The 27,824-nt window shown below is 35.5% G+C and overlaps 3 protein-coding genes across 10 annotated transcripts in view; 1 reads left to right on the top strand and 2 right to left on the bottom strand.

The window, feature by feature from the left end:
• LOC110255239 (olfactory receptor 6C1-like) overlaps positions 1–27,824 on the top strand; it is a 371,689-nt gene that overhangs the window by 159,581 nt on the left and 184,284 nt on the right. For all 8 annotated transcript variants that reach the window (XM_084955872.1, XM_084955875.1, XM_084955874.1 and 5 more), the window contains 2 exons: positions 11,032–11,221; positions 11,407–11,429. In XM_084955872.1, coding sequence (XP_084811998.1) covers positions 11,219–11,221; positions 11,407–11,429 — 26 coding nt within the window. In that variant the 5' untranslated portion in view covers positions 11,032–11,218. Of the gene's footprint in view, positions 1–11,031; positions 11,222–11,406; positions 11,430–27,824 lie in introns of those variants that run through there.
• LOC100154719 (olfactory receptor 6C2) lies at positions 4,085–9,003 on the bottom strand. Its single transcript, XM_084957855.1, has one exon. It carries the CDS (start codon positions 5,030–5,032, stop codon positions 4,085–4,087), a length of 948 nt encoding a protein of 315 aa, XP_084813981.1. The 5' UTR covers positions 5,033–9,003.
• Positions 16,419–21,101, bottom strand: LOC106507488 (olfactory receptor 6C76). The gene has a single exon (XM_084955887.1). The coding sequence runs from the start codon at positions 19,558–19,560 to the stop codon at positions 18,619–18,621; it is 942 nt and encodes a 313-aa protein (XP_084812013.1). The 5' UTR covers positions 19,561–21,101; the 3' UTR covers positions 16,419–18,618.

Here is a 27,824-nt window from a genome sequence, read left to right as displayed (position 1 = left end):
TTATTGCTGATTCTCGAAACAATATTTTATGAAATTTTAAAATCTCGTTTTACATTTAGAGAAAATGAGACTCTTAGAGGTTGGGTAGTTTTATAAGTGATGGATTCATGATCAAATCCACTTTTACATGACTCCAAAGTTGTGTTAATATCGTACCTGATATTGCCTCAGAGAAGTGCATTTTTTTTTCTAATGAGGTAATTTGAAAGCTGACTTGAGAATAGTCTATATTTACTGAGACAGGCAATATTTAACTGTTAACAGTACTAAAACTTTCAGAACAATTTTCTTTGTTTCTCTGGCAAAACAACACATATTATTTTATTAGGAAATACACCCTAAGATAGTTAAATAGGAATAAAAAGGCATGGCTTCCGACTTAATATGGTTCAGAAAAGTGTAAGTATGTGTGTGTGTGTATATATATATATATATACACACATTCATACATACATATAAATCATATAAAATGTAAAAAAAATGTAACTGAATAAAGGGCAAATGGAGTACTTTGTACTATTTTTGGACTACTTAATTTTAAAATTACAAAAAGGCTGCAAAAAACGGGCTTGTACTAAAAAGAACAGTCTCAAAATATAAGTCATTGCTGTGGGTTTGCCTTGTAAGAGTAGTTATGATGGGCTATGGATTGCACTAAAATTCTCTGTCATTTCTTCATGTTTGAGTAGTTGATTTGAAGATGACTAAAAGCTATTGAATACCTTAATAACTGACTCATTATGAGTTTCTAAGATCATGCAGCATGTTACAACATTGTAAATATTTACTGAGGAGTAATATTTGGTATTTTATTAAGGATAACTTGATCCCCTTGCTGTGCAGTGGGAAAATAAAAAAAAAAAAGAAACCAAGGAAGAGCCTAATGTAAATCAAAAGAGGATGTGAATAAATTAATTGCGTTCAAGTGGAGAAAAAAAAAAAGAAGCTTGTATGCCACAAACACATGTGAAAATTTTACCTTTGTTCACCATTCTCTTAACTCTGAGAAATGAGTAACATGATCTTACATGATCTTACATTGATTGAAGTTTTCACTTGGTATTATTTTCTTTTTTTAATACAGAAGTATTATTTGATTAAATTCAAACTTATCATTTACCTCCCTTTTGAGTTTTGAGTTATTTTAAGAGCACATAGCAATAATAATGGCATGTAACACAAATATTTTAACCTTTTTTAAAAAGCTGAATTATAGTTAATTTAAAATTTTGTGTTAGACTCAGGTATATAGTAAAGTGATTCAGTTATACTTACTTTTTTTCAGATTCTCTTCCATTGAATGTTATTGAAAAATGTTGACTATAGTTTCCAGTGCTATACAGTAGTCCTTGTTTGTTATCCGTTTTACCTATAGCAGTTTGTATATGTTAATCGCAAACTCCTAATTTATTTCTCTCTGCCCATCCCCTTTGATAACCATAGGTTTATTTTCTATGTTTGTAGATATACTTATGTTTTGTAAATAAGTTCTTTTATATCACTTTTGGCCAACTTTGTGGCTCCTACTATTATAGCGTTTCAATTTTACATATTGGTGTCCTGAACTTTTACTCATTTTAACTTACAGATTTCATATTACATTATATAAATTAAGTAACTAAAACTTTGTTTCTTTTGCAAATATATGTAATATAGTTATTGTATTCACTATTTATTAACCTATTAACCACAGATTTCTAAATGTCACATAATTACTTTGGTCTCAATAAAGAGACTTTAGGGTATCTTGTGCAGATTTCTTTTTTTTTTTTCTTTATTTTTTTAGGGCCACACCAGTGGCATGTGGAGGTTCCCAGACTAGGGGTCTAATCAGTGTTGTAGCCGCCACCCTTTGCCACAGCCACAGCAACGCGGGATCCAAGCCGTGTCTGCAACCTACACCACAGCTCATGGCAACACCAGTTTCTTAACACACTGAGCGAGGCCAGGGATCGAACCCACAACCTCATGGTTCCTAGTCAGATTCATTTCTGCTGCACCATGAGGGGAACTCCCAGATTTCTTTATTCATATATTTTTTTATAGTAACTTCAGTACTGAAGAGCTCTTTGTTGTGTGCTCCATGAGATCATATTCATAATACGTTTTGGGAAAGTGATAATTACAATTTTATCTCATGTTCCTTCTTATAAAAACATAAAATCTAAATATGCTACAACAGGACGAATTGTGCTATAAAAATCTAGTACATATATTATGAAATATTTAGACAACTTAATTTTTGATGTGATGTCAATAAAGCAACTTAACAAACAGATAAGCAGACACATTTATAACCTAAGAGTATATAATTGCAAAGAGAGAGCTTTTCTACTATGTTGGCTTATACACTTTCAATTAGTGTCTTTTCTCACCCCTCTCCCACCAAAACTACACTACTGCTTGACAGGTAATGTACTGCAGCAGGTTGACCTTGACTTGAAATCAGAATCCAGCCTCCATTATTTGCTACAGAGATATATAGGTTAATTCCCTCAATCTTTTTCAGATTGTATCTGTTGACACAATAAAACATACTGACAGGATTAGGAAGGGCATGTTTGAAAACATTTTAATGTATCATTGGTAGTTCAAAAAATACCTTTATTTTCAAAATTATGCCAAAAAAGATAAGTTAAAAGAATCTTTAATGGCTATTTCAAAGCCCACTTTAAAATAAATAGTTCTTGAATATTTAATATAATATCAGACACATTTTTTCAATTTTTAAAAAAGCATTCTTTGTTCATTTTGTTAGCCAGATGTTATTATTTACTTCCAAAGATAATAATGAAAAGGGGAGGGGGCTATTATCAATGAAGAGTAGTTGTTTCCTTTCTTTCTTCTTCCTTCTCTCCCTCCCTTCTTCCCTCTTTCCTTCCTTCCTATTTTCTTTCTTTTATTTGACAAGCACTTTGTTAACTTGCTTCAAACTCTAACAACTTTAGTTTAGCAGTTGTTCTTCTATTGTCCCCTTGATCAAAATTCCAATATTTAGTCCCTTTTTAATTCCTTTTTTTTTTAATTGCTGCTGGTTAGAAATCCTTGATATCTTCTTAAATCATTCAGTTAGCCTTGTTTTGATGTGAGTATTTGACTTATTTCATTGGCATTTAAAATTTGGTCTTCCAACTCACTCATACATCTAATCCAATTTTGTAACTCAAGTGATGTGCATTCACATTTGTTTTAAATTAAATGTATACCTTTTAAGTGAAGTTCACTCAAGAATATAAATAAAATATCTGATACATCTTATCAGTGATTATGTAGATGCTTCCATTTTGTAAGTTATGATCATTCCCCAAATCCTGTTTATAGCTTCATTTACACTGTTGTTTCATTACTGTAATTAGCCTGGGATGCCTTATTTGGTTACATTTATTTTTAAAACATCTTTGCTGTTGTTTCTTTCTATTTTTATTTGATTCTTAGATTTACGGTATTAATTTTTTTTTTTTGGCCTTTTTTTGTCTTCTCAGGGCCAAGACCTGCAGCATATGGAGGTTCCCAGCCTAGGGGTCCAATCGGAGCTACCACTGCTGGCCTACAGCACAGCCACAGCAATCTGAGTCCAAGCCGCCTCTGTGACCCACAGCCCATGGCAACACCGGATCCTTAACCCATTGAACGAGGCCAGGGATTGAACCAGTCACCTCATGATTCCTAGTCAGATTCATTTCCGCTGCACCACGATGGGAACTCCATATGGTATTAATTTTGATAACTGTTTTAGAGGAGGAAACTAGTATTATTGTGACATAATGCATCTTCCATATAATTTATACACTCTAAAAAACTATTACTTTCCTTCCTCCCCGGGATCCTTGAAGAAAAGACTAGGTCAGACGTGGAGACACATTTAATTACTTGGAAATATATTTTATGGCTTCACAATGAGAGAAAACAACATGTATGAGTTTGGTTTGAAAGAAGGAGTTGGGTTAAGGTGAGACTAGGATGCAGTGTGAAATGCATTTGGGAAGTTTAATTCAACTAAATTATAGGTACAAAGCAATGAAAGATGTCAGACACTGTAGTGAAACATTTAAAGGACTTTATTCTTTCATTTTTTTCTGATTCATTAAAACTTTGACTTCTTTGAGAGAAATGTAATCCTCTTTATGGAGTTATTAAAAGCTTGTTTCACTTGCTTATTCCTCAGGGTGTAAATGAAGGGATTTAACAAAGGTGCAACAGAAGTGGTGAGCACTGAAACGCCTTTATTTATGGCCACCTCCTCCTTTGCCGAGGGCCTGACATAGATGAAGATGCAGCTACCGTAGGTCATGGAAACGACAATCATGTGGGAGGAACAGGTGGAAAAGGCCTTTTTCCGTTGTTGGACTGAGGGGAATCTCAGGATTGTCCTGATGATGTATGTGTAGGACAGAAACACACACACTAGGGTGATAATGAGTGCAAATACAGCCACAAGGATAACCATTTGTTCTATTACCCATGTATCTGAGCATGAGATCTTTAGGAGGGGCCCTGCGTCACAGCTGAAGTGGTCAATGGCATTGGAGTCACAGAATTCCAGCTGGAGGCCCAAGCTAAGGGGTGGAACAATGATCATCAAGCCAGACATCCAACAGCTGAGGACTAATAAGGTGCAGACTCTACTGTTCATGATGCTCATGTAATGCAGGGGTTTGCAGATGGCCACGTAGCGGTCATAGGACATAGCTGCCAGGAGAAAAAACTCGGTGGCTCCAAAGAGAATAACAAAAAATATTTGACTTGCGCAAGCATTATAGGTAATGGTATTGTCCCCAGTTGATATACTGTACAGGAATCTAGGAATACAGACAGTGGTAAATGAGACTTCTAAGAAGGAAAAATTTCGGAGGAAAAAGTACATAGGCGTTTTCAGATGGGAGTCCACCAACGTGAGGCTGATGATGGTCACGTTCCCTGTTACGCTCAACATGTAGGTGAGAAATAGAAAAATAAAAATCAGGACTTGCAGTTGTGGGTCATCCGTCAGTCCCAGCAGGATAAAAGTTGTCACTGCTGTGTGATTTTTCATCACCGAGTTTTGAAATCTACCCAATCGGCATGTCAGAATCACAGAGATTTTTATAAGGAGGTCAGTCTTTGAATTCTGTAGCAAAGGGACCTTACAGATAAAAGCCAGACAAAGCAGTCCGCATTTATTTTCTCCCTTCACATGATAATGAATATTGCCACTGGTGCAATAGCCTTTCTGAATTTACTTGTGTGGACAGTGAAGTATTCCTTCAGGATTCGTGTTATTATGAAATGATCCAAATTTTTCCCAGATCACTCTTTGCCCCTGAGTAGGTACAAATGTCGTTGGTTGTAATTTGTGACCTGGATTGGGTTCACAAATAAATTAGGGGAAAGAAAGAAGATTTTACTTCATGTGTACTCAAACATTATTTTCCAAGACAAATCTTGGATGTATGACATATCCAGATAATGAAGAACATGAGTTCTCTTCAGCTGTTACTTTCTAAGGATTCTTTGAAGAATGAGGTACATTTTTTCTTCTTGGAAAACAAACAACAAAGAAAATAAAACCACCTTGGATCCTGAGATTTTGCTTGTCTGTTAATTCTTCTCTACTTGCATTCTTAACTCTTAATTCATCGATGCTTTGAATTACCCCTATTTTACCTACAGTGTGAGGAAAGGTTGTGTTCATGATACTCGCAAAAGGAATATTGTTGTGTGCATTCATGTTATTTTTCAGGTAATTGACAGTGGTTCTTAAAGTTCTGAGACAAAACTGTGTTTAATAATACAAAAAATAGTCTTCAAGCTGTGTTTCTTTCATCCATTATGTTTTTAATTTCTTTGCAAAGACATTACTGTCTTCACCTTCTCATCCTACCCTCTCTCGGGTTATGCTTTTAATTCAGCAACCCGACTTTCACTTCCAATATCCCACTGCTTTTCTGACACCTACTAGAATTTCATTACTCCCGAAGCCAATGGCACATTTGAGGGGGTACTTATTTTGTCTGGTATTCCCACTGTGTGTGTATATTATATATATATATTTTTTTCTTTCAGTTAAAGTTCATTCTTTAAATGGATTCCATGTCATCATTCTGATTTTTCTCTTAGCTCCAGAATTTTTTTTTTAGTGTCCTACACAGTCTCCTCATTCTCTATTCATCTGTGAAATACTGTCATTCCCCAATATTTTATCTTGAGATGTCTCACTTCTTTTCTCTTTGTTCTGCTTCCAGCTTCATATTCTCTAAGGTTGATATCACTGGTGAAATTGGTTTGATTATCATTGATATGATGGACTCCTAAGGACAACACTTTCCCAAATACAAATCATTGCCAAGTACACATCAGTGAGTGGGATATTTCACGGACATCTCACATACTATGTGCTGAAAATGAAATCATGCTCTCTGTCCAAGCGGTCTCCTCATCGAGGGTTAACTGCCTCTTGATAAAGGTTAATCTCATTTCTGTGGCCTGCAAGGTTCTTCATGGGAAGGACCTTCCTTATTTTCTCACCTCATCACAAATTCCTTACCTTTCTTCCTCATAACTTAAGTTCCACCAACCTTGAGTACTTGCAGTTCTTTGTATTTTCTACAGCTGTCTCCTCTACAAGGGCAATCCTTTGACTACTTAATGCCCATTGGTCCTTCTTATTCTCCTTAGGTGTCACTTCTTCAAGGAAATCTTCATTTACTCACCCAGACAGACTATGTGAGATTGTATTGCTGTGTTATTTCAAGCACCTGTTTCGTACCCTGCCTTGGGATGTATCCTATTGAATGCTTTGGTATCGTATTTCTCTTCTTTGTTTCTCTAAACTTCTCCAAAGTAGAGACTATATTTTATATATCAGTATATTCTCTTACATTAGAACATGTTGTGTGTTATGTACCTGTGAATGAAGAAACAAAACAGAGTTGTCTATGAACTTAATCTCAGCTGTATTCTTTAATGCCTATTCTGTCAATTGGCGGAGGATTCTTATTTTCACGTGTGTTTCAAGTTGCTCTGTCATGTCAAGTGTATTCTTAAATAAAAGACTTGAAAAATCCCAAATCTACACTTTGTAAATCCTCCTTCTCTGGACATTTTCCTCTGGCCTTTAACCTAGGCCTTACTCTATCTTTAATATTCTAATTCTCCATCTTCTGTTCGTTCGTTTGTTTCTAGTGATCTTCCTCCTGGACATCCTGCTTGTTAGGTGCTTAGATTTTTTTTTTTCTATCATCCAGAATTTGTTTTGTTATTTGCTGTTTGTTGGTTTTCCAGGAAAAATAAATCTTCAAAGAAGCCTTTGAAAGTAACCATTGAAGATAATTCATGTGCATGTGAAGTAAAATCATCTCTTTTCCCCCTAATTTATTTGTAAATCCAATGCAGATTGTGAATTACAAACAAGCAGCTACATTTGTAAATACTGAGGGGCAACGAATGATTTAAGAAGAAACTGAATTGATTTATAATAACATGAATCCTGAAAGAATAACCCTTAGGCTTGACCATGGACCCCAGGAAAAGCAGACTCCCTGTCTCCCTCTCCCCCCACTTCTCCATCTCCACATGACCTCACTGTGTGGCCCCAGATAATTCATACCATGTCTACCCCAAGTTTTCATATCACAAGCTGAAACAAGTGTAACCACATCATAGCAGAAAGTGACAACAATTATTTATTTCTCTTATCTCTCAAAAGAGAAAGTGATTTTCCTGTCTACCTTGTGGTACTTACCCTTTTGATAAGCTTTTGATATTTTTTCCTGGGTTTAGCTGGCAGCTCCTTACAGTGTCGTCTCGCGTTGTGATAAGGGAGTGTGCTTCTGCGCTAGGCTGTCAGGATCATCAGCCTACATTTCCTCTCCAGACATCTTCTGGAGAGTCTTGAGTTCTGCATCTCCCATTTTCATAGCATAGAAAGACTCTCATTAGAGACTCACTCTTGTATCAAGCCTTGGAAACGCTTCCCTTTGGTCTCTATCCTGAGGGAAGAGAACCTAATGTAAGGGAGGAGAACAAAAGACCTTCCTCTGGGTTTTGGAAGAACTTTGCTGTTTCTAAGCAGGGAATTGGGTTTCCTGCTTGAACATTGATGCTACTTATAGTCTTTTGCCCAGTCTTCTGAAGGTGCCTTGGGATCCCTTGAATGAATACAGTGAAGGGTCCTCACTGACCTAAGTTCTAATATCACTAATGAATGTTTTGCATAATGAGCTTTGGCAAAGCACCTAAAATAGGCAGTAGCCTAGATATTGTCCTTTGAGAACGTAAATAGCAAAACAGCATCAGACAAAGGTCAGGTTCCCATTTTACTGATGGGGAAAAAAACAAAAGACTGATTCAATTCTCTACTACATTTTTTAAGAATGTAAGAGATTTTAATAAACTATTTTACTTGTCCTGATATTCCATGATATAATTTTGGTAAAATATTTATTTAAAGTGAAAATATACATTGTGAAAATACTATGTATTCAATACTAGTAGGTTAAATTTATATGTTTTTATTCACAAGAACATTTACTTAAATTTGAAAAAAATATATATATGCAGACATATTCTTTACTCTGCCTACAGACAATGTACTCTAAGACCATGGAACATGAATGACTCAAAATAAATTCTTCCAGTTAAAAATACACAACTGATCTAATGAATTCCTGCTTTGAAATATCTTCCTCTGTAATTTGAGATAGGTGTGTTTCAAAGGAACATCTCAACCCATCTGAGAGTGTTTTAAGATGTAAAATTAGGAGTTCCTAATTTTAACGAATTGGTTAAACGAATCCGACTAGGAACGATGAGGTTGTGGGTTCAATCCCTGACCTTGCTCAGTGGGTTAAGGATCCGGTGTTGCTGTGAGCTGTGGTGTAGGTCGCAGATGCAGCTCGGATCCTGCATTGCTGTGGCTGTGCCTGTGGCATAGGCCAGCGGCTACAGCTCTGATTGGACCCCTAGCCTGGGAACCTCCGTATGCCCCGGGAGTGGCCCTAGAAAAGGCAAAAAGACAAAAAGACAAAAAAAGATGTAAAATTAAGGTTTGGAGGAGTGGTTAGAAGAAATGTTGCTTTTGGTCAATTAAAACGTGAGGTAAATGGTATAGTAACTTGAAAATGGGATGACTATTTGGAAATCTAGAAAAACCTTGCACAATTATTTGTTAGTTCCTTAGGAGTTTATGGTTTGATGATGGTGGATTAGGGCTTATGATTAATAAATTTGTCCTGATTAAGAAAGAAAGTTCCTATGTTAAAGGGAAATGTCCTTATTCTGTTTGCTTGAATAAATGAAACTCCTCTTTTTTTATAGTTTTTATTATATCAAAATTTCTTTTATGAATTAGTTTTCCTAATTCTCATTTAACATTTTATATAAGGCAAATATTTGTTTTTAATTATTATATATTTTCATATTTTCAAATGTATGTAATAAACTTTATTCATAATTGGGACTTGTGGGAAACAATATATTATAGGATTATCATAACAAGAAATATGCAAATTTTTGATCTGGGACATAGGAAGAAGTTAAAACAGTACATTTCATTAAAATTTATAAAAATCATGACTTTATATGTGAGATTTGATGAAGAGAATGAATCATACCAAGAAAGTAATGTTACATAGTTATGCAGATTTAGTCCTAGATAGTTCGTTATTTTTTTATCTGTTAGATCATTGGTTGTCGAGGTTTTATATTTTTTTCTAGTGGGATTTAGACTCCAAATATGCTGCTAATCATCACTTTTTATTTATCCCACAAATTTCATATTTCATAACACCCTATGACGTAACAAACATTCTTCTGATATTTGTTGTGATTTATTCATTGATCAATCAATGTTGTGTTGCTATTTAAAAATTTCCAAATGTATGATGATTTTCAATTTATTTTTTTAATATAATGATTTTTATTTTTTTTCCATTAGAGCTGGTTTACAGTGTTCTGTCAATTTTCTACTGAACAGCATGGTGACCCAGTTACACATCCATGTATACATTCTTTTTTCTCACATTATTATGCTCTGTCATAAGTGACCAAACATAGTTCCCAGTGCTACTCAGCAGGATCTCATTACTAATCCATTCCAAAGGCAAAAGTCTGCATCTGTTTTTTCTTTACTGCCATTCTAGGCAGAATTTATACTGTACTAACTTCACTTTTTTTGTAATTTTTAATATTTGTTTTATAGCTCAACATAAGGTTATTCTCAGTATATATTCTGTAAGTACTTGCATAGAATACCAATTCTGGAGTAGGAGGAGACAGTATTTTTTTGCATCTCAATTAGTTAAAATTTATATATTACACTTGCCAAGTTTTTTCATCCTTAAAGATATGTTTTATATCTTAACTTATTTATTATTGTCTCTTATCAGCTACTCACAGTAGTTTGTTGAAATATTTACTGTGGATGTGTCTATTTCTCTTAAAAGTTGTAATGATTTTGCTGTGTATATTTTGATCCTCTTTATTAAAGACATATAAATGTAGACTTAAATTAGCTGCAAACCTTTTGTCCTTTTGAAGTTTCTCTTTATCCTTAGTGATTTTTAAAATTTAATCTTAAAGAATACTTAACCTTATAATTGACATTGGTATACCCGTTTTTTTTTTTCCAGTGTATGTATTATGTATGCTTTCTGTGCTTTTACTTGAAATCTGTACACATATTTAGAAGTGTCTTTTGCAAGAAAACATATAGACTTAAAAACCTATTCTGACAAGGCTTCTATTTAAATACAGCGTTTATTTTACAAACATTTATAAGTTTGTAAAAAAAAAGCAGTTTCAACAAAAAAATTTTTTCCTCATGTACAGGGAAAATAAACTGTGTATTACCCATCTTAACGCTGTGTTTTATACTTCTCTCTGATAAAGGTAACATATCAGCTGTTATTCTAGGCTGCATCACTTATAGTAATTCCAATCCTGATTGTCATGTGTACTGGGACAAGTGTGAATGAACTAAAAATACAAATTGGGTGACCTTGGCTTTGGACTTTGCTGAGTGTGATAACTAGAAACTTGTCATGTCTCTTCTAGGTACCGTGGAAGCTATGTTCACAGATTATTACGAGACACTTTAATTTCCTGGAAGCCTGAGGCTTCTAAACTTAAGTGGATCTGCACTTATCCATGAGAATCATGATTCTTTTGCACTTGGAATTCCAAAGGAGGCTTGTTTTGGATGCTACAAGGACTGGGAGACACCTGATGTTACTGTTCTGACATGGTGAGTTTCCTGCGCACAATACTTGTGAGTTAATACTGTAAACTGTTCTGGTTTTGTGAAATGCAGTATCTGTTTGAGCCTCAGAAGAGTCACTGTGTGTTTTGTTATATTTAAAACTATTACTGATATATTTGAATTTACATCTACAATTTTATCATTTGATTTATTTATTTATTTTTGCTCAGGTGTGCAGTTGCTGGATTGTAGGGTAAGTGTATGTTTAAATTTCTAAGAAATCCCCAAGCTCTCTTCCAAAGTGGCTATACTATTTTGGATTCATATAGTAATGCGTGAGATTTTCTGTTACACATCCTGGTCAGTATTTGGTGTTGTCAGTGTTTCAGATTTTAACCTTTCTGATAGGTTTTTGGTTTTTTGTTTTGCCTTGTCTTCTGTAAAGAAAATATGTAAGTTTCAGGTATACAGCATTATGCTCAGTATCTATATACACTATAGAGTGATAGCACCACAGGTGTATATACCTCCATCACCGTAGAGTTGGCTCCCCTCACTCATCTAACATACCCCCTACCTCATGCTTCTGGTAACCACAGGTGTATTTTATGTATCCATGAGTTCAGTATTTTTCTGTCTTGTTTTGTTTTTGGATTGCATATGTAAGTGAGATCCTATGGTAATTTTCTCTTTCTGTGTTATTTCACTTCGCATGATACTCTCAAAGTCCATTCATGTTGTCCCAAATGTCAGGATTTCATTCTTTTTATGGCTGAGTAATACTCCATTGTGTATATATGCTATGTCTTTTTTTATCTGTTCATTCATTCATGGACCCTTATGTTGTTTCCATGTCTTGGCTATTGTCAGTAATGCTGCTATGAACATAGAGTTGCATATATATTTTCAAATTAATGTTTTTGTGTATCTGAATCTAATTCAAGTTGGTTATAAGCCTATATTGCTACCAAGCAAAGCTGTTGTTTCCTATGTTGCAAAACAATAACTTAAAAATAACATTTTTTTCTTAAGATTTTCACTTGTTTTTTTCTAATAGATTTTTAACTAGTACCTCATTATTTTAACCTATAATTTTCTAATGATACATGATGTTAAACATCTTTCATGTGCTTATTTGGCATCTGTATATCGGTATTGGCGAGGTGTCTGTCCATTTTAATTGGGTCGTATATATTATTATTGTTGAATTTTAAGAGTTATTTGTTTATTTTGGTTAATACTCCTTTATCAGATATGTCTTTAGCAAATATTGTTTCCCCAGTCTTCTTAATTTCTTGACAGGGTCTTCCACATAACAGAAGGTTTTAATTTTTAATAAAACCCACCTGATACTGTTTCATTTTCATAAGTTATGCCCTGGTTGTTGGTATCTAAAATACTGTAAAATTATTACCAATACAAACTAATGTAAAATTATTGCCAAATGCAAGGTCATTGGTATTTCCTCCTATGTTACTTTAGTTTTGTTCAGTTGTTTTGCATTTTAATTTTATGTTTATGATCCATTTTCAGGAAATTTTTGTGTAGGGTGTAAGGAATGGGTCTAGATTTTCTCTCTTTTTTTGCATATGGCTATCCAATTTTTCCTTCTACTCTTCATAATGAATTCATGGTACTTCCAGGTCAAAGCCTTGGGATAATTACCTGAACTTTGCCTCTTGTGTCCCCTAATCCAAATTATATAATTTTTTTTCACAATTCCATGGTTCTGTTATAAACTGTATTTAGCTTCTACGCTTCACAACAATCTCTTCCAGTATCAGCAGATGTCTCAGGGGAAAGGTAGCCTTATGATGAGTAACGATATTGCTAATTAACTCTACTTAAAAATATGTATGTCCATCTTTTTTTTCTGATTTTCAGTATAATTTTAGATATAAACCACTTAGCCCATCATTTTCAGGAATAGAATAATATTTAATTCAAGTTTTCCTTAACTTCATTCCTCAAGGAAGCTAAATTTCCAAAATATTTATATGTCACTTTCTTCATTTGTTAAGTGACTTTCTTATCCTTTCTGGATGAAATGGCAGTTAGTGTTTTTTTGAAATTCACAAGTTATGCATGTGATAAATGGTATGCTCTTGAAGAGATTATGGAGAAAAGGCATGTATTTCAGAGTTCTAAAGAAAGAACAGAATAAGATAGACTAAAAGAAGTTTGACTCAGCAATTTATGACCTTTTAATTCATTGTGGTTCTTTTCCATCTGTTGTCCATTAGCAGAAGTAGTTTTTCTCTCAGGCTACTAATATGGCTGTGAAAAGTCCCAAAACAGTAATATTCCACAAGCCAGTGCTTAAGAAGCCAATTTCAGAAATGATGCTCTTTTACAAGAAAGTCCTAAATGCAGTTATAAAGGGGCTTTAACTGATCTTTGCTGTGGTAGTGCTGTACCTGTGAGAGTTAGCTATTGTGTTTATTAAACATTTGGTGTACAATAAAATTATATGTCACTACATATTGACAAAAAACAAAAACAATGAGATTCTAAAACACTGAAGCCTCAAGCCATAATGTGGAAAGTGTTAGAGCTTGAAAGCAGAGATAAAAAGAAGACAGCACCGATTGAGCAAATATTTCTTAAATGTCATATGTTAGAGGAGTAGAAACAATTTAAGAAGAAGTTTTAAATTAAAGAAAGAAGAAACTCAACTAGATTCATTTCAACATATTATGAAAGCAACAAATGGTAACAAAATAAATAAAGAATATTGATCAGGAGTTCCCTTTGTGGCTTAGTGGAAATGAACCTGACTAGTATCCTGAGGATATGAGTTTCATCCCTGGCCTCACTCAGTTGATTAAGGATCTGGCATTGCCCTGAGCTGTGGTTTTGGTTGCAGACATGGCTCAGATCCTGAGTTGCTGTGGCTGCGATGTAGTCTGGCAGCTGCATCTCTTATTCGACCCCCTAGTCCAGAAACTTCCATATGCCACAAATGTGGCCCTAAAAAGCAATATATCAGATGTAGGAAAAGAAGTACCATAGTGATTTTTTTGTGTGTGTGTAAAGATTAAAGATATAATGTAGAATAAACAAAGATGTCTGGAAAGACTGAAGGTGTTTGTGAATTTGTGTGAAAAGGAATCCTCTAGGGCACGAGAGGAATATGCATCAACTTAGTAATAGGAAATACACCACAGGAATTAATCAAACTCAAGGGAAAAAGGAGAAAATTGACACCATCAACTCAATGGATAGATGTAGAGTAATACAGCATCTACTAGTACCTGTCCTTATCTGTCTATCCTCTGTCTACCTAACATCTGTCTATCATCAATCCATCTATAATCTGCACTAAGAATCACCAAGCATTTAACAAAGGAATTATGTGGAGGGCATATAATTTTGGGTTGTTTATGCTTGTATAGCCACATAGTCTCATTTTTCACTAAAATAAGCAATATTTGTTGATTTACAAAAAAAACAAACGAATGGAGAAGTAAAAATGGGTCTTTGTCCTCATCACTCCTGTACTCTTATTATTACTCTTGTACAACTTATCTTTGAGAATTCTATGTCCATAATGAATTTTCCCCTAAAGTTTGTTATTCTATAGCTCCTACAATGACTTTAGAACCAGTCACCAATAAATCTCTAAACCATTTAGTTTATGCACTTACACACTGTTAAAAAACAAAATTCAGCTGAGTAAATTTGAAGGTCTAATGGGCTTCATAAAATGATTCATGAACCAGGCAGCATTCCATCTAGTTTTCATTAAATCTTGTGGGTTCTACTTCCAAATACCAGTAAAACCTTTCTAGTGTTCTCACTTTTCAATACCAACATCTTAGTTTGGTTCTTGAAAATTTAGTGTCTGGGTTAAGTCAAATGTTCTGGCTGTTAAAATAATTGAGAGTTCTTGCTGTGGCATAGTGCAAACCAATCCAACTTGGAAACATGAGGTTGCAGGTTCAATCCCTGGCCACACTCAGTGGGTTAAGGATCCAGCATTGGCCATGAGCGGTGGTGTAGGTTGCAGACGTGGCTCCTATCTGACTTTGCTGTAGCTCCAATTAGACCCCTAGCCTAAGAATTTCCATAATCAATGGGTGTGGCCCTAAAAAGCAATATTAGTAATAATAATAATTCTCTATTAAGGGGATTGTGGAGGGAAAATTGAAATACCCAAGGCATTTCAGGTGATGAGAGAATTAATACAGGGCAGGAAAAGAGGGCACAGAAGCAATGGAAAAACTAGGAAGGCAAAGGAAATAATAAAAATGCATATAGTGTATGAATATGAGAAAATGCCTGTAGTCATCTCAGGTACCTTTAGCAATAGTTCTGCAATTTGCAGAATGTATGGATACTGCTGAATCCTTATTGCCAATAGCTACTGCAAAACTATGCTGTCTTGTCCTTACACTCCATATCCCAAATTCCATGAGCACTTTTTTTTTTCTGAGGTGGGGTTGCCTTTTCTAGGGCTGCTTCCTGCAGCATATGGAGGTTCCCAGACTAGGGGTCTAATTGGAGCTGTAGCCACCGGCCTACGCCCGAGCCACAGCAACATGGGATCCGAGCTACGTCTGTGACATATACCAGAGCTCATGGCAATGCTGGATCCTTAACCCACTGAGCAAGGCCAGGGATCAAACCCTCAACCTCATGGTTCCTAGTCGGATTCGTTAACCACTGTGCCACAATGGGAACTCCATATGAGCACCTTTTTAAAGTGGATGCTACCCAGAACACTGCTGGCAAGGCAGGGTCTACAATCAAGCTCAATTTAGTAAAGGAGTTTAGAGGTTTACAGGATGGAAAATTAACTTAAAAATAAACATTTCTTTATGGTGGAAATAAATAGCTAAAATGCAATGGTAGAACCAAAATCTGATGAATTATGTCGCTTGGACAAGACAGAAGGCTGACCCTTAAATATGATAAATTTACCAAGAGGATGCTGCTTTTTAAAGAGTGTGGATATGCATCCTTAGGTGGCCTTTAATCAGCTAAGGGCTTCTGCATCTGCAGGTATGCATACTGTAATTTTTTTTAAAATGGCTGTACTTAGGCTAAGGATCAAATTGGAGTTGAGACTGCAGGCCTACACCACAGCCCACAGCAATGCTGGATCCAAATCACATCTGCAATCTACATTGCAGCTTGTAGAAGTGCCAAATTCTGAGCTAGACCAAGTGTTAAACCCGCTGAGCAAGGCCGGGGCTAGAACCTGCTGAGGGAAGCCAGGGATAGAACCTGCTGAGGGAAGCCAGGGATTGAACCTGCTTCCTCATGGATTCTACATGGGTTTGTAACTGGCTGAGGCACAAGAGGAACTCCTTAAAAATTAAAGCATGGTTGATTTACAAATTTCTGGCAATTTCTGCTGTACAGCAAAGTGACTCAGTTATATATATATATTCTTCTTATATTCTTTTTCGTCATGGCTGTCCCAGGAGATTGGATATAGTATGCTTTTTATACAATCAAACTGGCCAAGTGAAGTTGGCTGATACAAATTTGGATGGTATTTTCTTTATCCAAGAACTATTTCCTACTCACTTAAGCTAAGAAGAGCTACCAGCCTACACTTCTGCCTGTCCATAAATAATATGACGTAGGCAGATAAGTGAACAGAAGTAACTTATGAGAACAATGACAGTAAAAATGATTAACATTATAAACACTTTTAGGATGACCAGCAGAGTCTCAAGCTTGTAAATGACAGATCCAGAGTACAAACCAGGCGACATAAAACCAGCACATTTAAACTAACCAATACACATGTGGTGGCTGAGAATCAGTCAGTGTTTAACACTCACTCAAGGATGGGTGGATCAATTCTTTCAAACTGACATTTCTGTTGGAGTTGGTGGTTGGGAGTTTATTCCCTTTGCATTGTGAATTGAAAAGAATGAATTGGAGGCTACAAAGCAGCATGGCATTTATTATGTGAAGTAGAGTATCTGTATGAAGGAAGAAGGAGAACATTCAAACAAAACCATGATGTAGAAAAAATGAGAAAAAGAGGTACATGTACGAGTGAGATTAAGCAACAAGTTATAGCATATATGAATCTTTCTTCCTGGCTCCTGAGCTCAGAGAATTTAACGGAATTTATAAATCAGCCAAAGATTGGCAATCCCCAAAACTTTTTTTTCTTTAATATGGTTTTAGTTTTTATGTGCATTTGGCAACAGTATAATCCCACATATACCCATTGGTGAATCTTATAAAAACTATGCTGAGACAACTAAAAAAATGAGAAGAAGCAGTACTATGAACTTGTATATTCTGTGGTTAGAGTATTATTAACCACAATCTTGGGTAAAGGTCTCAAGAGGGCATCATTACCGAGCCAAATGCTAGCTCTCAGTGGAATTGCTTTATAGAAAAATGATTGCATGCTAATATCTTTCCTTTATGTAATAACTAATTAGAAATCATCTGTAATAATGAAAGTATTCTTAATGATATAGTTTGTTACATTATTTTATTCTTATTTAACATTCATGCAGCAAATTGCTTTAAAGAAGAGAAAAACAGCTCAAAGTTATTCTAATACCTTACTGCTTTGCTGCAATAATGACAGATATATGGTTCAGTTTTTCTATTTTATGTTGAAACTAAGTAAATTGTGAAGGAAGTTCCTTGATAAATATAAAAATCAATGTCCTCTAATCACCATAGTTTGACACAAAAAATTTAATATTTGTTCGTATATGCAATATTGTATATTCCATGAACTTCTTCTAAGTGTCATTTTACAGGGGGAAAAAACATTAAAGCAGTGGAGATATATATACTTTTACACAAATAAATAAAAGCATATAAATATATAAATGTAAATACATATCTATATGTAGGTACTTTTGTTTATACATTTATATGATTTAATAGTTAAAATACTAATGCTATATGCTGTTTTAAATAAATTAGATAGTGATAAGTATCACAACGCATAATTTTTGAGGTACATATGTTAACACAGAAACTGATTTTAGCCATTTCTTTTTGTTATATCATAGGAAATTCTACAGGTCATTTCATAATGATTTTGTGCTTAAATTCACATAAGGAGAATAGAATATGTCATATAAGAACATTGAATAGAAGATACCATAAGCAGTTATAGCTCTGAGAGGGGTAAAGTTAAGAGAATAGAAGAAATAAAACATTGAATTCTTCAATGTTTTTCTTGGGCCGCTCCCGCGGCATATGGAGGTTCCCAGGCTAGGGGTTGAATCGGACAGCAACGCAGGATCCGAGCCGCGTCCGAGCCGCGTCTGCAACCTACACCACAGCTCACGGCAACGCCGGATCATTAACCCACTGAGCAAGGGCAGGGACCGAACCCGCAACCTCATGGTTCCTAGTCGGATTCGTTAACCACTGCGCCACGACGGCAACTCCGAATTCTTTATTGGTTCTCTGCTAACAGTTGCTGTGCGTTTTGGTTATAAATTGTGTTAGGTCAATGTTTTTGAGGAAAGTATCTTTCTTGTAAGGTCCTTAAATGCCTGTTTCACCTGCTGGTTCCTCAAGGTGTAAATAAATGGATTCAGCATAGGAGCCACAGAGGTGTTGAGCACGGCCACCCCCTTTGTCAAAGCAACCCCCTCCTTTGCTGAGGTTTTCACGTACATGAAGATGCAGCTTCCATAAGAGATGGAGACAACAATCATGTGGGAGGAGCAGGTTGAAAAGGCCTTTTTTCTCTGTTGGGCTGAGGGGATTCTCAGCATCGTCCTGAGGATGTAGCAGTAGGAGAGGATGACCAGCGTCAAGGTGGACATGAGAGTCAGCACAGCCAGAGCAAAGCTCATGAGCTCTAGAGTGCTTGTGTCTGTGCAGGAGATGTGCAGTAAAGGAGCAGAATCACAGGTGAAGTGGTCGATGACGTTGGTGTCACAGAAATCCAGCTGCAGCCCCATGGTCAGTGGTGGAAAGATCACCAGGAAACCCGCCAGCCAAGAGCTGCCTACGAGCTGGTAGCAGACCTTGTGGCTCATGATGGTTGGGTAGTGGAGGGGCTTGCAGATAGCCACGTAACGGTCATAGGACATTGAGGCCAGGAGAAAAAACTCTGTTGAGCCAAGGAGGATAAAGAAAAAGAGCTGAGCAGCACAAGCATTATAGGAAATAGATTTGTCGCCTGTTAGAATGCTAACCAAAAATCTCGGATTACAGACGGACGTAAATGAGATTTCTAAGAAGGAGAAATTCCTGAGGAAAAAATACATGGGGGTCTTCAGGTGGGAATGCAGCAGGGTGAGAACGATGATAGTGAGGTTTCCAGTAACACTCAGCACATAGGTGAGAAGTAAAAAGAAGAAAATCACAGCCTGTAGTTCTGGATTGTCGGTCAGACCCAGGAGGATGAACTCGGTCACGGATGTTCTGTTTCTCATTTCTGGTGGTGGTTTTTTTTTTTTTTTTTTTTTTTTGTATGTGTGTGTGTGTCTTTTTAGGGCTGAACCCGTAGCATATGGAGGTTCCTAGGCTACGGATTGAATCAGAACTGTAGCCACTGGTCTACAGCACAGCCCCAGCAACACCAGAACCAAGGCATGTCTGCAACCTACACCTCAACTCACAGCAGCACAGAATCCTTAACCCACTGAGCACTGAGAGAGGCCAGATATTGAACTGCATCATGGATACATCAGATTCGTTTCCACTGAGCCACAACGGGAACTCCCAGGTGGTTGATTTTTGACAAATCTTACTGGCAAAATCAAGACAAAGTATAAGTCCATTAGACAAGCCTAAATTATATCTGTCACTCCTTTTGGTAATGATTTTTTGTAATGATTGTATTTTCACAGAATGTATATAGCCTTCTATATTTATAGTCTCTATTTTCCCTATATCTGTACACATATTGCAGGTGTGCCTTCTGCTTAACATCAATCTTCTTACTCTTCATATTGCCCTCCGATTCATTGCTCTGTGTTTACTCTGCCTCCATTTATTTCTGTTGTTACTTGGGAAATACAGTGATTGAACCTGAGCTCTTTTCATGCTTCATTGTTTAGCTAAAATATAGAGGAAATTATGCTTTTCTTATGTTAACTTTTCCAGGCATAAAATTCTTACCTATGATGGAAATCAGTGATCAGCCCAGCCCTATTTAATATTTTCCAGGGAATAATCTATGTATTCTTTGGGAAAAGTAGTGATTTCTACCCTTGTTGTCTTATTTATTTCCTTTGTCTCTGTAAAAAAATCTAGAGATTGAGTCATTAATGTATTATAAATTTTAATTTATATTAAACAATGGCTTATGTAAATATAATTCATATTTCCAATTCCATTACTCTATTCTATTTCCCAAAATTAATGGAGCCTCTTACTCCCTATCTTTATTCTTGATTAACTAAAAACCAGGAAAATGCAATAAACTTAGTGATTTTTCACTCAATTGTTTCAAAATTACCGATAAAATAATTTTTAAAAATTTAATAGTTCAGTATCAAACAATATGTTCACGAAATATGTTAATGAAGCTTGGAAGTACCCATATGTATTATTTACATACTTGGCATATGTTATTTAGAACTATCTTGGATTCCCACGCCAGGAATATGCATCAGGCCTTGTAAATGTACCAACATTAAGGAAAGCATACCACATTCCACATATTTTTTAAATGATAAAAATCACTATTTGAAATCTTTTTACATTTAAGTTTACAGACTTAACTATGGAACACACATATTATGTAGAGTTTATATACCCTATATATAATGAATATATATAGAGAGGGGAAGACAACAGAAGGTAGTAATCAGTGCTTTTAATGAATAAGTTGAAACATCAGTTAAAAATAAACTGAAAATACTTACATATTGTCCAAAGATGGATGAGTAGTGTGAAGTACTGAATGCAGACTAAATGCACTCAATTACCATAAATCATAAGACAAGCAGTAGCCTGATGCTTCATGGAGAAATAAGGTTCTGATTAGGAAAGAAAGTGTATTGGAAGAAAAGTAATAACAGCAATAATAGCAATATATATAACAAACTATACAATATATATAACAAATTATACAGTTTTATTTTTATTTTTATCATTAATATTATAGCAAAGATCTCGAGAAGCTTTGACCCTCTGCCACAAAATGTTCTTGGTAGGTCCTATTAAGAGACTCACTTTGCAGCTGAGGAAATTGAGGTACAGAGGTGGTATGTAACCTGCCCAAGGTCACATGAGAAGTATATATAGGTGTTAGCATCCATGTCTGTCTGCCACTGCATTATTCCTAGTGCTTAACACTGATTCTGATTCATTTTTTGATGAATTAAATGCCACATTAATAATTGAGTAATGTGTATCCAACCTTGATTAGAAGTGGCCTCAAAATCCAGAGACTTCATTAGCTGTATGGATTTAGCTCAGCATTTATGCATCAACTAATCAGAACCAGTCAATCCTGACAGATACAGATACTAGGAATAATGATTGTCCACAAAATGGGAACTTTTAGGTCATGGGAATTTTGGAATCCCAGTGAGGTAGATGCTCAATATCTTGATGTGCCTGCTACCAGTACTAGAAAGAGTACTTTCTAGCAGATTGATGATAATTGAACTCTGAGGGTAGACTGATTTCATAACAGAATCAAGGTGTGGGTTGTTAGGACTATGTGAATGACAGAAACATGGGATAATGCATCCTGTGGCTGGTATGACTATACTTGGTCACATAAGATTAGAACTCGCTGAAAAAATTCTGAGTCCCTCTACAGGCAAGTGTGATATATGTATGATCTCAGCTGTGACAAATTTAGGATGCTATAGGAAGAGAAAATAAGAATTGACATAATGTCCCCATGCTGCATTTCAAAGAGAGTAATTAGCATTATATGATTTCTAAAGATAATTAACATTGCAGATAAAGAAGAAACATATTTTCATGCTAGTCCTTGATGGAGCCAAATCATAGTTTAAGCTGAAATATTTTTCTGATTATCTATGGGAAGAGAAATGCAATGTTTAGATATAAAGGCTTCCTTCATTTTTACACATTTTATAAACTAATTTACATTTGTGTACTCACTATTTCAAATTTAAAGATTTTTGTTCAGATATTCCTTGTCATAAACCATCCATTTCTCAGTCAAATAATCAGTCTGTAAGGAATCCAATGAACAAACTTCCAAAAATATTTTGTTTGGAAATTTAAATGTCATGTGTTTCACGAATTTTCTGAAACTGCTCAGTGGCACAGTTTTCCAAAAAGCTCTTCTCCAAAAGAAACAGAGTATGTGTGTGTGTGTGGGGGGGGGGATAATATATATATTTGAATATAAGGTCACAGAAAGAGTTTCTTTTTGAGGGAAATATAAAACCTCTCTAGAGATGGAAAACTAGTGCATTTACAATGCAATTAATTTTAGCAACACTTTTTAATGAGGTCCCCTTGGGAGTCATTATGTATTGGAAGGATATAGAGTTCTACCTACAATATTAGACTCTGAATGAAACAAAGAGAAAAGCTGATGAAAACATTATCTCTTCCTTGATTATTTTTCAAATTATTTTCCTAATTAGTATTTTAAAAGAAGAGAGACTCTCATTGGCTGTCTTGCAACTTTCAATCAGAAAACATGAATATGAGGTAGAAATTTAACTGGGAAATAGAAGAAATCCCAACCTAGGTGATTCTGTAGTACAAACAATGATGAGTGTTTTTTTAAGTATAGCCGAGGTTCTCTGTGGAAGGTTATGCATTGTTAGTTGAGAGATTTAAAATGTTATAGATACTTGCATTCTTGGATTTAGAGAGAATAGATAAAATGTGTGACCTGAGTGGGTATTTTACACTTGAATTTTAGTTAAATTAATCAGCTAATGAATTCCAGGATGTAATTAATGGTGTCATGGGGATGCCAGACCATGTGGTCAATGCTCTACCAAGAAAATCAAAGCTAAAACAATAGCTGTTACTTTGCAGAATAGGGACCATTTATAGGACTGGAGGTAATGATTATGGTAAATACTGCTCTATTATCAGGCATTGGTATTCAAGATAAAACCTAATAGCATGAGGCTCTCTGGGGGAATTATCTCATTCTTATACCAACCTCAGCCAGGAAATCTCTGACATTTGAACAGTGGATCTACTCAGTGATATTTGACTGAATTTTCTTCTCTTTTTCCCTTCCTTCCTTCCTTCCTTCTCACAGTAAAGAAACGGTATAGAACTAAACCTCTGGGAAAAAAAATTCACCTGGAAAGAATATTTTTGTCAATTATTTAGTGTCACTTTTTCATGAATGATTCATAAAAGAAAAAGAAGAAAGCAGATGGAAAGCTCCTTGACTTTGTTCTTGACCACACTTTTTTGGCATAAGCAACAAAAGCAAACATAAACAAGTGGAACTACATCAAAATAAAAAAGCTTCTGCACAGCAAAAGAATAAAAAAAATGAATAGGTAGCCTGAAAAATGGGGGAAAATATTTGCAAACCATGTATGTGACAAGGGGTCAATACCCCAAATATATGAATAACTCATACAACTCAGCAGCAAAACCCAAATAAATCCAAACCCAAATAGAAAGTAGGCAGAGGATCTGAATAGATATTTTCCCAAAGAAGACATACAGATGGCCAACAGGTACATGAAAATGTTCTCAGTATCCCTGATGATCAGGGAAACGCAAATCAAAACCACAATGAGATGTCATCTCATCCTTGGTAAAATGGCTGTTATCAACCCGCCAAGTAGCAAGTATTGGAGAGGATGTAGAGAAAAGGGAATTCTTTTGCCCTGTTGGCAGGTGTATAAGTTGGTACAGCCACTAGGGAAAACTGTATGGGGGTGGGCCGGGGTTTAAAAAACTGAAAATAGAATTACCATATAATGCAGAAATTCCATTTCTGTGTATTTACCTGAAGGAACTAAAAAGACTAACTTGACAAGTATCTGCACTTTCATGTTTACTGCCACATTATTTACATTTAGCCAAGCATAGGAACAAGCAAAGTGTCCCCTGTTGGATAAATGGAAAGGAATCCAAAGACATGTCCTTTTTGAATAAGAGGGAGAAGGTGTAGCCACAGCACATGCAATTTTAGGAGTTTGTCTGTGACTAGTTGAATGATTTCTTACATTTAGGAAGATGGGATTAAGCACCAGATTTTAAAATGTCTTTATAAATTTAGATGTAAAAGATGTGTAAAAATAGTACAGAGCTCCTTATATATTTTGCTCAGCTCTCTATAAGGGCAACATCTTATATAGTCATGAAACATTAGCAAAACGAAGAAACTAATTTTGTTATACTACTAATAGTTAAAGTACAGCTTTTATTCGGATTTCATCAGTGTTTCTCTCAATGCCCTTTACCTGTTGAGGGTCAAGTCTGTAGTCCTTCATTGTTTTAGAGATCAGGTTTCTAAGCTTTTCCTAATCTGTGAAAGGTCCTAAGTCTTTCCTCATTTTCCATGACCTTCACGTATTTTAAGAGTATTGGTCATGTACTTTGTAGAATAACTCCCAATTTTGTTTGTGTGATGTTTTCTAGGAATTATATGAAGCTATAATTTTGTGTGTGTGTGTGAAGAATACTACAGAGGGAGTATGGCCTTTTCGGTGTGTTATTTAGAGAGACTGTGTGATATCCTTATGTCTTATCACTGATGCTAACTAACTCTATTAAACTTGGTTAACGGATATCATCCAGATCTCTCCACTGTAAAGATTTCCTTCTGAAACTTAAGTATTTTTGAGGGAGATACTTTGATTTCTGTTGTTGTGGTTTTAAGTTGTAAAGAATAGCACAAGAGAATAGAAGAAGAATAGCATTCGTATGATTAAATCTCAGGCTTATAGGGTGCCTGTGTTTCTGGGCCTTTGTAAGTTTCTGGTACAACTTTTTCCTTGGAATGTAGACCTTTGAAGAGTATTCTGGGATTATTTCAGAATGGTTCCCCTTTCTCGTCTGAATCAGGAGGTGATCTTTCTCAGATTTTCAGCTTGAGAACATGGTGGGATTAGAGGAGGCAAAACCTACAAAAAAGTGGGGACGTCCTTTTTATGACAATCCTTAGATAATTTTCACTCTCATGATAATGAGCTCTTGTCTCCAGTAGTGTGTCATAATTACTAATACAGTGTTCCTACCTACTCGTGATTCCAGCCAGTATCATGTGACGAGCAAGTAGTCTTAGTTGTGACTCAGGATTCTTCTTTTGCTCCAGATTTTAGGGTGCAGTTTGCTCTGCAGCTTCATGTCTCTTTTGGATCCAGATGAAGTTATTAATACTGAGTTTTTTTCACCTTTTTCTTGTTGTAAAGCAGAGGTGAGAATTTCTAAGCTCTTTACATGTTGGAGCTAAAACAAGAAGTCATAGGCTTTTCTATGTAGGTGTTTATGCTGTTGGCAAATAAATTCAGTTTTGCATCTTCCTTTCCAATATGAATGCTTTCATATCTTATTATTATTATTACTATTAATTACTTGGTTGTATAAATGAGGATCTACAGTACCATGTGAAGAGTGAACATCCAGGTCTTATGTTTTCCTTGGTTTGAGATACTTCAGGTTTTCACAGTGAAGTAAAATGTTAGCTGTAGTTTCTTTTTCTTTTTTTAAATTATATTTTGTATGTCCTTGGTTATTTGCCATTAGATCTACTCGCTGAGAGGTTTTTTTTTTTTTTTTTTTTATCAGATGTGCAGTTTCCACAATGGATATGGGACTGTTATATTTATTTTTTTCTTAATGAACTTTTATTATTTATGTCTTTCCAGGAATTTTACCATTTCACTTGTTTTTAAATTAACCAGCCTAAATTGTCCAAAATATCCACCTTATGGAGTTCCCTTGTGATGTAGAGGATTAAAGAGTCAGCATTGTCACTGCAGCAGCTCAGATCACTACTGTGGTGTGGTTTGATCCTTGGCCCAGAAACTTCCACATGCTTTGGGCATGGCCAAAAGCAAAAATAGAAATTCACAGTCTCCACATTATTCACTCAATAATTTCCCTCTCAATGTGGCTAGAAATTTGTCAGTTTTAATGGCACTCTAAAAGAGCCAGATTCATTTTCCTTCTTATTTTCTTATTTACTTTTCTGTTATCTTTTTCATTGATTTCCACATTGATCTTTATTATTTCCTTTTATTTGGCTGCTTTGAGTTTGATTTGCTCTCCTGTTTTTCTAGTTTATAGAGATGGAAAGTTAAGATCATTGATCTGAAAATTTCCTTTTCTTCTAATATAATTTGAGAATCTTAAGTTTCTTTTATTTCTGCAAAGGCCTTTGGAAGACGATTTAAAGTAGACTTCATTTATTTATTTATTTGGCCATGCCCACAGGAAGTGGAAGTTCCTGGGCCAGGGATCGCACCTGTGCCACAGCAGTGACCTGGGCTGCTGCAGTGGCAAGGCCAGGTCCTTAAGCCACTGCACCACAAAGGAATTGTAAGTTTCTTTTAAAGTAATGCTTTTGCTGCACCCTACAAATTTTGATATGTTGTAATTTCATGTTATTTTATTTAAACTGCCCTTTAATTTTTCTTTGATTTCCTTTGACCCATAGGTTACATATTGATATATTAGTTTTCAAATATTAGTGGATTTTCCAGGTCTTTACATATTTATTTCTATGTTAATTACACAGTCTTCAGTAAACATACATTGTATGGCTTGAGTGTTGTGAATTTCTTGAGACTTTTTTGTCACCCAGACTATAGCCCATTATGATAATGTTTTGTGTGTTACTGCAAAGAGTGAGTATTCTTTTGATATTGGGTGGAATATTCTAAAAGTGTCAATTAGATTGATGTTTGTTCAAATCTCCTATATATTTACTAGTTTTTTAGATAGACATTTTTATACCAATTATTGAGTATATTGAAACTTCTGACTATAATTGTGCATTTGAGTGCCTTGTCAAATTCAAAGCCATTTGTCAAAATGTGGTGGATTGGCAGCCAAAGTTTGGAAATAGTCATGAGTTTGGTGAAAGTCAGTGAAACCATTCTTTGAAAGTCAACTGAGCATATAGAACTTACAGTGAAGTTTACTGTATGTTTTCTTATTGTATATTATATTAGTAACGTTTATAATATGTTTGTGTATATTTTTCTGAGAACTGGTTGTTAAACATTTACCAAAACACTATTTTTCTGCCAAATGCTTTCAAAGATCTGGACTTGACTGAGTACCATGTTACTTGAGTCATAACTACATCAGCATATGCAAAGCAAATATTTATATTTCCATAGAATCTCCAAAACAACTACTGAAAAAATAAAAAGTCTTATCAAGCAAAGAGATAAACACAAAGGTAATTCTGGAAAAGCTGAAAAATTCACACCTATGATGCCTCAGAAAAGGCCATTATATTTCCCAATTCTAAACGAAGTTACTATCAAACTGAGCAAAACACTTTTTTTTTTTCTTTTTCAGGGCCACACCCATGACATATGGAGGTTCCCAGGATAGGAGTCGAATTGTAGCTATCGCTGCCAGCCTATGGCACAGCCACAGCAACGTGGGATCTGAGCCATGTCTGCTACCTTCACCAGAGCTCATGGCAACACCAGATCTTAACCCACTGAGCGAGGCCAGGGATGGAACCTGCATCCTCATGGATCCTAGTCGGGTTCATTAACTGCTGAGGCACCATGGGAACTCCGAGCAAAACACTTTTTAC

The sequence above is a fragment of the Sus scrofa genome, chromosome 5 (genome assembly GCF_054392235.1).
Source record: "Sus scrofa isolate SSC_HxYL_T2T_F1_AM1 chromosome 5, Sscrofa_HxYL_maternal_Yorkshire_Landrace_v2.0, whole genome shotgun sequence".
Taxonomy (NCBI): domain Eukaryota; kingdom Metazoa; phylum Chordata; class Mammalia; order Artiodactyla; family Suidae; genus Sus; species Sus scrofa.
This window is presented reverse-complemented; position numbering and strand designations above follow the sequence as displayed.